Below are 10,148 nucleotides of genomic sequence, written 5' to 3' on the forward strand. Positions count from 1 at the left end.
ATTTTGAATGCTGTGCTTTTTGTGGTGGAGTAATTTTATGTTGATGCATTTCGACTTATACTAACTATTTTTCTTAGTAAAATATGGGATTCTTCCAACACAATAGCAATACTTATAGCTGCAATACAACACAAAACAACATAATAGATGAGCTGTCCAACTTTAAGAAGTATAAAATAATGTAATAAGATGTTTTTTTTTTTACTTTAAAGAACATTGAGGAGCCAAGCAATGTGTGAAGCATTTTTCTATTGTAAAATTAATAAATAAATGCGATAAACTAAACGATTACAAACAGAAAACTATACCCGGAAGTGACGTATGTTGTTCGGTGGGGTCAAAGTTGAAAAAAACCTTCCCAACTTCCTTTCCTGTTAGCGGTGGCCGTAGAACAGCATCAGTGAGTGAATTTTCGCTTGAAACAATCTTCATCCATCGCCCCAAATCTGTCCAATTTAATCGTTGTTATCATTTCACACCTATGACAATCACTCCTTTAGCCAGGATGTGTGTGCTATTTTCGTGTTTTTATGTGTGACGAAGGAAGAAAGTAAGAAGTTAATGCAACGTTCTCGCCTCCGTAGGGCTCAATTCAACATGGCAGCTTCCTTGATGTAGACGCACAGGCTCTCTTTCAGTCTGTGCAAGAGGCCCTTTTTTATATGTGCAGGCTGCATAGTGAGCTTTTTTAGTTTAACTCTAAGGTAACCAGCCGTGACGGTATCATCGGCGTGTGTTTTAGCCCAGTAGACGTTTTTAGCCGTTGAAAGTGTCTGAAATTCGTTCCCTAGCTGGAAGCTAATGCTAACTTAGCTGACTAGTGAGGCAGTAACAACGAGCTGTACACTCTGAAGAAGTTTGCTCAAATTTCATTGTATAACCTGGGCGTGTTCACGTTGGTAATGTTGCGTGTGGTGTTTTGAATTTGCTGTGCTCACGTAGGTAATAACTGTATTTTCTTTGTGGCAGACATGGGCAAGTTTATGAAGCCTGGGAAGGTGGTGATGGTCCTAGCTGGACGCTACGCCGGACGCAAAGCTGTCATCGTGAAGGTAAAACATGGCTCTGTTTGATGTTATGTGCTGCTTGTTGAGACAAATTGATGACTGGTCTACAAAGGACGCATCTCCTTAAATATATACATGCTAAGAGCAGACATACGCCAGTTTATCCACTTCAATGTACATCTGTAACTAAGTCAAACTATGAAAAGTTGTAAAAAATGATGTAAATGCAGCACATCTGTGTTTTCGTATCAACGTGACATCACAGTCCAGTATGAATGTCTCTTTGCAGAACATTGATGATGGCACAGCTGACCGTCCTTATAGCCACGCTCTGGTCGCAGGCATCGACCGCTATCCCCGCAAGGTGACCACCACCATGGGCAAGAAGAAGATCGCCAAGCGGTCCAAGATCAAGGCCTTCGTCAAGGTGTTCAACTACAACCACCTCATGCCCACCAGGTCAGTGTCTTGTGTTGGTACCTACTTCCTGTGATAGGATTTTCCTCTCGTGGTGGCAATGTTTGACATTCTTACTGATGCTAGTGGTCACATACTGAAAGCACCTATTCTCTAGGACTTGACTGATATGGCTTTCTCAGGGCCGATACCGGTTATTAGAAATTATGGAGACTGATACTTGCTGTAAAAATTAATGTCAAAATTTCAAATTTCAAACAACCAGTGATTAAGTACAATTGCACTCAAGTACTGTTAAGTACAATTTTGAGGTACTTCAGTATTTTCTTTTTCTGATAATTTACACTTCCTGTCCACTACATTTATTTGATAAATTTAGTTACTTTTCAGATTCTGATTATTGTGTTTTATAGGCCATTTATTATGTTGCGTATCAGTGTTGTGGGCGGAACATCGTGTTTGCATCAGAGCAAAAGTAGTGCATTTTTAAATGTAGTCAGCAATCTGACAGAAAAATCACAGATACAGATAATTGGAAAATGCTGAATATCCACCCATCCAGGGCTCCCTACTACTCTCCAATAAAACTAATGTGGTAGTACAACGATAAAACAAAATGCCTTGTGGAATAGGTCATTGACAGTCTGAAGCACTTCAGAGGTAGAATGCACATCAAACTCTGTGAAATCATCAGTGTAAAAGATGAGCGTAGCGTCAGAATATATAATGTTAAAGGTGGTGCGCATAAATCCATAAGGAGAGAAGTCAATCCAACTCCAAGTGTGTATCTTTTACGTGCACTACTGATGAAGAACCAAAGCTTAAGACACTTTATAGAAACCTGAAGAAAATCTGAATTTTCCATATGACTATGAAAGTGTTTTTCTCCTGCAATGACAAAGCCTTCTGAAATGCTGGCACTTATGGTCATCAATTCTCACCGTACAAACCAGTTCTCATCGACATGGTCATTTTAAACATCTGAGACACTGTAGCGTGTATAAGCAATTTCCTTTATATTATTATTAGTATAAGTAATATAATATAAGTTATAAGTGTTTTTCCTCTAAAAAGTATTGCATACTCATGTAGAAAAGTCATCTTATTCACCTTTTGGAAGCGGTTTTGTTGTAGCCCGAGTTCAGGAATCAGTTCAGTTTTATTGTCCTAGAGGATAGATGTTCGGCTGGTAGCATGCAAGGTAAATGAGATGTGATTTCAAGTAAACTGGTTGACACTTTTTAAATGAAATGTACATCTGTATTAAGTCAGATGCTGTAAGTTATCCACAAGCAATGTTGTACATAAATGATTTTTGTAAACACAATAAATTAGAGGTTTGAAACATGTTTACATGAGTGAGACATATTTTAGACTGGCAGTTGACTTCAATATGTTGCCTATTAAAGTGTTTCCTTAATAATTAAAATGTCTTCACTTCAGAGTAGTCTTATTTATCCACTTTATAATTTATTATAGAGAAAATGAATCGAGCTCTTCTTCCACATTTCTGATATAACATATCTTCAAAGTTACTACAGAACCGAATCGTGTCTTTTTTTAACTTGTACTTGCATTACTTGTTGGCAAAATGTAAATAAACCTAATTTACTCTAACAACCATATTCCTATATAAAACTTCTGCGTATTCACTTCCTCTGTATGTACTAGATATGGTCTGAAATGCACAGATTTGCTGTGCAGGCATATGGTGGGTTTTGTGGTGGGGCACCCAATGACAATCTGAGCAGTGCTAAAATAATCATGTACCTTCAAGCTGGTCGTGTGTGACACTTTCTCATGTAAAACAGGATAAAGAAAGGAATTCCTCTCAGTAAACCTTTTCATTGTGTGCTCCCTTCAGATACTCTGTGGATATTCCTCTGGACAAAACTGTTGTCAACAAGGATGTCTTCAGGGACCCTGCTCTCAAGCGCAAAGCCAGGCGGGAGGCCAAGGTTAAGTTTGAGGAGAGGTGAGTCCCCTGTTGTATAGTTCATATAGTTTTGTTGGGTTCCTTTTCTTTAACATTGCGACTTCAGTGTTCTGTCCACATTTTAATAAGGATGAGTCAGACAACTGAAATGATCAGTATATCAAATCCATGTATTGTGATTGGAGCTTTAGAGGTCCTACTTCAGTCCCTCAACCATAAAATGTGGCCCTCACAAAACAGTGTTGATGTGATGAACCTTAAATCCTGTTAGTGACAGAAAAAACCTTGCTTGTAGAATCATGTCTTCAGTGAATGCAGCATTTGTTTGTCAGGATTGTTTTTTTAGTAGAAGATTCCTCTGAACAGAAACAATTAGTAAAGCCTTCAAATATCCGCAGTGTGATATAGATGGTGAGATACTAGTTTAGATAAGTTGATATTAAGCATGGTCACATTATCAGAACAAATGTGCTGAATGTTTGTTTTTTCTGGTTCCAGGTACAAGACGGGCAAGAACAAGTGGTTCTTCCAGAAGCTCAGATTCTAACTTCACCCAGTTTCACAAATAAATGTTTAAAAATGGATTTTGACTGTTGACTCTTTATTGACATTTTTCTGTATTTTTGAATTGTGTTGGAGGAAAAGGTGCCACGTAAATAAACCAAATAAATTTTATGGCAGCCAACAAGTGTGTGTGTGTGTGTGTGTGTATGTGTGGAAAGTATTATAAAGATCGCTGCCAAGTTCTTCAGCCTGGTACAAAAAATGGGGTTGTGGTGAACTGTATTTGAGTCTCATGAGAAGTGCTATACAAAAAAAAAAAACGTATTATATTCAGCTGGATTATTTATCTGGTTTCTACTTGTTGATATTCAAAACCAGAAGTTGACGAGACGAAGATGGAACTGCTGAATTTAAAATGATCTTTCTTGGAGGATATATTATCACATAAAGTCAAACTGTTAAATCACACCTGGTAGACAGGTTTTCTCTTTCTGTGAAGTCTTTAATAAAATGCATTGACATGAAATTGATTTGTATAATGGGACAAACACCTTTTAGAAAAACATGAAGTACATTTTTTAGTAAACAAGCTCTTTTAACCAAACGGTCTTCCAGACAAATAACATGGTGACATTTAAAGGACCGGCTAGAATGGACTCCACAACCCTTGCTGGGAGTTTTGTGGAAATCTCGCGAGAGTTGTAGGTTCAGCGCCCTCTGTTGGGGAGGACTGATACGTTCAGGGTGGCTGGGAAAAAGAAACTGAAAGAATAAATGTGGTTACGGTGCAGATCATCGAGAGGAGGTGAGTGCTAACCCATCTGCCTTTTAACAAAAAAGAGGAAATGCTAAATTCAGATAAACACGCTACTTTATGGTTCGTGTGGGTGTCACATGAGAGCTTTCAGCTGCTATAACTCTTACTGAATATGAGATATTTAAAGTTTTTGAGTCGTCATTAAAGATCTGAAGAGTGCTGAGACGACGGGCCTGTTGTGTATCTATCGATATATAAGTTAATAGTTTAATAATCTTTGTTAGCCATATCTTAATGAGCACATGTAATACACTGACGTTGGTTGACATCGTGCTAAAGCTTTAATATCTTGTGAACTATTTCAGATTGCTTTCACTATGTCTTCAGAAGAGGTGAGACGTCATTTTACTTCTTCCTGTTGACATGTTGTTTTTCATTATGTTGCTAAAATTATCACATGTATTTACATTATAAACTGTATCTGTTCAATTGCTGTTTGCACATTTTCTCTGTGGGTTAAAACATTGTTGGATCATCAAATATATATAACTGTACTACTTTCACTTTTAACTTGACTAGCATGTAGGCCTGTCCCAATAACTACTGATGTTGGACGATATATTGTCCCACAAATAATTGAGATAAATATTATTGTCATTTTAAGACCATTTATGCCTCTAGTATAATGATAATATAATAATGCAAGGACACCCTCTCAAAGAGCAATTAGCATTTACTTCTTCACACTATTTAGACATTGCAATTGGCTTGTGAACTAAATACTGAAATATTCTAAATAAGTAGTGCATTAATAAGATAAAACAACACAACCAAAATAAGTCAAGTGATCAAGGTCATGTACGTTTATTGATAAGTCAGTAAGTCATGTACAATAAGCCTACATTAAGTCGATAAAGTAATTATTGTGACAGGCTTACTAACATCATCATAAAAATGATAATTTACCTCAAAGCTTTCTTTGCATTATATAGTCTGGATCTCTATGGTTCATAAACATACACATAAAAAATATGTGTTGAGGTGTTTATTTATCTTCCACCAGCCTCAGAGACATTTCTGTGTGTTTGTGTTTTAGGATTTCTCTCTGGTGGTGACGCCATCCGAGAACAACTTGGAGGGAGTCTTGGCTGCGATCTCTTTATACAAGGTGCTGTGAAAGTCTTGATTTATAAGAGACTGGTGTACTGTGGCTTACAGTATATTATAGTACTAAAAAGAACTAATTAGAGGTCGACTATGTAGTTTTAGATCTTCATTGACTGATTTCTTATGTCTAAACAAATTAAACAAACACTCTTTGTTGTCATGACTGAATAAACAAACTGACCCTAAAGGACAACACTATTTCATACTGTTTTACTTTGTTTATATGTGGCGGACCCTGCCACCTTAATAGCTTCAAACAGTGTTCTGGGGACTTTATTTTCCTCTGAGAACAGCTTGTTTATTCAGTTATGGAAAAAGTTAATATTTCTAAGTTTATATTATTACCTCATTAATATTGTAAATATTAAAATTCTGAGATTGAATTTCCTCTCCAAAACTACATAGTGCCCCTTTAACAAAAGATCTACACAGCCATCATCATATGTTAATGAACACAATATCAAGATTACATTTTTTAATATCACGGTTATCTTCGATATTGGTATATCGTGAAACCCCTATACAGTATAATATTAAAAAATATGAAATGTACACAAATATAAGATGGCCCGTTAATACAAAATGTAGACATTTATGTGTAAGATGTAATGTGGAAGACATCAGCAGTAAAATGGTTTTAAGAAAATTCCTGAATATGAACGATTTACCTTCTTTAACCCTGTTAGATCGGCTGCTCAGTCCAGCGTTGTAAACTCATATTGGGGGACAAACCAAAAAGAGCTTGCTGAATTTTATTTAAGTTTACATAGTTAGTTTAGCAAAGATGCCAAAATTGTCATCTTGAATTACGGAGAAACTTCTGATTATTTCCATTTGATGTATTGCGTCAGTCTTAACAAATGTAGCATCTTGGCTGTGTATACTCAGGCTGGATTTGAGGAAATGTGAAAAGAAAGTTTAGTAAACACTACTTGTGTGTGTCGACAGAAAAAGTATGACCAGCTGCTCCAGGAGCAGAATGACCTGATTGCCAGCAGAGACGACCGGCAGAAGCTGGCAAACGATTTCAGGCAGCGCACCAAGAAGGTGACCAAGAGTCTGGAAAAGGACAAGTGCTACTTCAAAGAACAGCTTGAAAGGGAAAAGGTGTCTACAAGTGTTTTTTTTTTTTTTAATATTGTTTCCTCACTTTGATGTTAGAGCTTCAATGTGCAGCAGTGGTGGAATGTAACTGAGTACATTTACTCAAGTACTGTTGATAATAAGTGGTTAACGATTAAAATGATTGGCGTTAAAACCAACAGACAGACATATTCAATAAAAATGCAGTAAAGTAGCCTACAATAAAAAGGCCGTGATGACACCTAAAGTTTTTCTGTCTTGTAGGCCAAGCTGAACGCGCTCAATCAGGAGGAGGCCAACCTGATCGAGAAGATCGAGGAAGCGAAGGAAGCCGTGATTGAGGAAGACGACGAGATCGACGATCTGAGACAGCAGACTGACGTACGTTCATCTCATTCAGCTCACCGCCGTCTGCACTCATTCACAACTCGTTCAGTAACCGTACCTCCTTTTGATTTAAGGTGTTCGCCTCTGTACCAGAGAGGACCGTTGTCTTTAAAGGGGCGACAGGTGGGCGAGCCGACGCACCAGTATTTGACATGGAACCAGAGATAGTTTATCCGATGATTGGTGGGACAGCTCTGATTACATTTGAGGAAGAATTAGGTGAGTTTATCAGCAAGCTGGCACCACTACCTAATCGTCAGAATAAATGACGGCAATGTACGTTTCTGCAAACCGCGGATAAGTTATCACGTAACATTTCTTTGTTTCTTTCGGTTCAGTTTTGTATTTCATGTTGTGACAACACAAAGTGTTTATGATTTGGTTAGATTTAAGCAAAAAAAAAAGTTTTCTATCTGCATTTGTTCGAGGCAGAATCTGTGTGGTTTTGGTATGAGGAAAAAGTTTCCAACATGAGATCCATGGTGTGATCATTTTTACATGTTTTGGCCTTGTTTGTGTAGTGTTTCTATCAAGCTACGTGTCCAAATTTATAGCTGCAACATGTAGTAGTAAATGTATCCATAATACAGTATATTGAGCACTTTTATATATTTAAAAAAATAGGGTTAGGTAAAAATGCTGCTTGCACAAATCTGTTTTTTTATATGTTGTAGCCTTGCAGCAGCCAGAAGACACATGATCACAAAATCACAAGGGAGTAGATAAGAAAATATGATAATGAAAACTAAAAAATAACTAAAATCTCAACTAGAAACTGAACTAAAAGCTCGGTCAACACTAACAGCGTAACTAATGGTCTAATGGATTAACTATACAGTTAATCTACATGTACCCACAGTTATGTACAAATAATAAATAAAAAAATCAGCTATGGTTACATGTTATAATGTTATTTAGGTTATGATTTGAAAGCTTAAGTGGACAGGTAATATTATTGCAATGGAGATGAACATAAATCCTGATAAGCAAAAACAGATAATACATTGTGTAAATGTAGTGCTGCCTGCATGGCCAGATTAAGCCACTAGGGGGCAGCATTAATGAACTTTGGGCCTCTATCAATCATATTTGTGGTTGTTGTTGATGTGCATGTTGGTTAAAAAGTGTTGTTTTGCAATTGCCTATATGTTTATACCAGTTTGCTTGTATAAAATGGTCCCTGAAAGCTGCTTGAACAAGAAAATAACTCTCAAACAAACAAATAAACAAATAAAGACATGGGTTTTTTGGATGCAAGGCCGTAGTAAATGATCCGAATTGGAAATGTTTTTCCTCTGTTATCAGTGGCCAAGAAGATCCTGGACACGATGGAGCACCAGGTGGATCTGGGATCAGAGTGCAGAATCACTGTGGAGGCCCGGCCAGTTCAGTTGATGATGCCCAAGGGGGTGGAGGTACAACAACAAGACAGACTGAGCCAAATTTGAAGTTTTCTCCCCTCCTTGAGTCTGATTAGAATCAGTATTAGTTTCCTGCGAATGATCTGTTCCCATCTGTCCTGCAGATATCTACTGAGGTTTGTCCTCAGCGCATATTGATCTCCAACCTGCCCAAGATGGATACTGAGCGCCTGTTGGACCAGCTGGAGATCCACTTCTCCAAGAAGAAAAACGGAGGCGGAGAAGTGGATAAATGTGAAATTATGCATGACTCTTGGACGGTGGTCCTCACCTTTGTGGAGAAAGACAGTGAGCAAGCTCTGTTCTTAATATTTAATACTGAGATTATTATGGAATATCATTACACTGATTGTTTGATTCATTAAAGAGAGACAGCTGATCGAGAAGATAAAATATGAATGCCAATTATTTTAAAAGGAAATTCAGCATGTATTTTCCCCAACAAAATGTATCTTCTGGGTTTTGATCTGAATCCTAGCTGATGAAACTGTTTCTACCACCAGTTGCCAAAGGTTTGACGGATACAGAGTACCATGAAGTGAAACTGCTAAAGACCAAGCACAAAGTGAGAGTGACTCCTTTTATCAACGGGAATATCACAAACCTAGAGGTAAGCATTTGTCACGAGGCCGTGGTACACGAGGCAGGAGAAAAGAGGATTCTCTGTTATGTTTTGTTGATGTCCCCTGTTTGTCCTTCCCAGACTCGTATGTCGGTGTGTCCTCGGACCGTGCTGCTGACGGGAATCCCTGACGTCATGGAGCAAGACAACCTGCAGGACCTGCTGGAAATCCACTTCCAGAAAAGCACCAATGGTGGCGGAGAAATCGAAGTCATCCTCTACAACCCGCTGGGTCAGGAGATCTCTGCCCTGTTTAAGGCCATTTCCCCAGAGGAGGAGAAGGAGGAGGATGAGGATGAGGACGACGAAGAAGAAGAAGAAGAAGAAGAAGAGGAGGAGTAGGCCATATATTTATCACTCAACCAAAAAACCTCTCATGTCCGGGTTGAGATCGTGTGCAAGGTGTTAAGACGGGATCCACCTGGCCACAATCTGTTTTAGTCTCATATTCATCGTTTTCTAAAATAAATCTTTGGTGGCTGTCACGATTGTTAGTAATTCTGAGAATTATAAAACCTACAACCGCTATAATCACGGATGAAGGAAGTATTAGCTGGGTGTTTTCTGTTTAGTGACTTAAAAGTATAAATGACATTAAAATACAGTGTCATAAAAATGATGTGGTTTTCCCATTATTCTGTACTTTCATCATGTAAGTCCTTGGCAATCCAGTTTTATTGTATAAAAATGTAAATGACCTCAACTGTCCATTTTCACTCAGTACAATTAAATTGGTGAAACGATACAAACAAGTTTCTCTTTTTTTAAAAATTGGTAAAAAGATATATTCTTTGGATTAGTTCAGCATTTTGGGAAATAGCTTGTTTATGTCTGGTGAACAGTTACA

General features: G+C 37.8%; 2 protein-coding genes across 2 annotated transcripts; both read left to right on the top strand.

Moving 5' to 3' along the window:
* The first annotated feature begins 314 nt into the window (after positions 1 to 314).
* rpl27 (ribosomal protein L27) lies at positions 315 to 3,944 on the top strand. The gene is made up of 5 exons (XM_084371306.1): positions 315 to 400; positions 970 to 1,052; positions 1,297 to 1,466; positions 3,289 to 3,399; positions 3,859 to 3,944. The coding sequence occupies exons 2-5, from the start codon at positions 972 to 974 to the stop codon at positions 3,905 to 3,907; spliced, it is 411 nt and encodes a 136-aa protein (XP_084227432.1). The 5' UTR covers positions 315 to 400; positions 970 to 971; the 3' UTR covers positions 3,908 to 3,944.
* Positions 3,945 to 4,608: 664 nt separating this feature from the next.
* Positions 4,609 to 10,044, top strand: ifi35 (interferon-induced protein 35). Its single transcript, XM_084371303.1, has 10 exons — positions 4,609 to 4,669; positions 4,987 to 5,013; positions 5,718 to 5,789; positions 6,737 to 6,895; positions 7,136 to 7,252; positions 7,333 to 7,477; positions 8,564 to 8,673; positions 8,784 to 8,967; positions 9,183 to 9,289; positions 9,383 to 10,044. The coding sequence occupies exons 2-10, from the start codon at positions 4,999 to 5,001 to the stop codon at positions 9,641 to 9,643; spliced, it is 1,170 nt and encodes a 389-aa protein (XP_084227429.1). The 5' UTR covers positions 4,609 to 4,669; positions 4,987 to 4,998; the 3' UTR covers positions 9,644 to 10,044.
* Positions 10,045 to 10,148: the final 104 nt, after the last annotated feature.

The sequence above is a fragment of the Pagrus pagrus genome (assembly GCF_965226575.1).
Source record: "Pagrus pagrus genome assembly, chromosome: 13".
NCBI lineage: Eukaryota > Metazoa > Chordata > Actinopteri > Spariformes > Sparidae > Pagrus > Pagrus pagrus.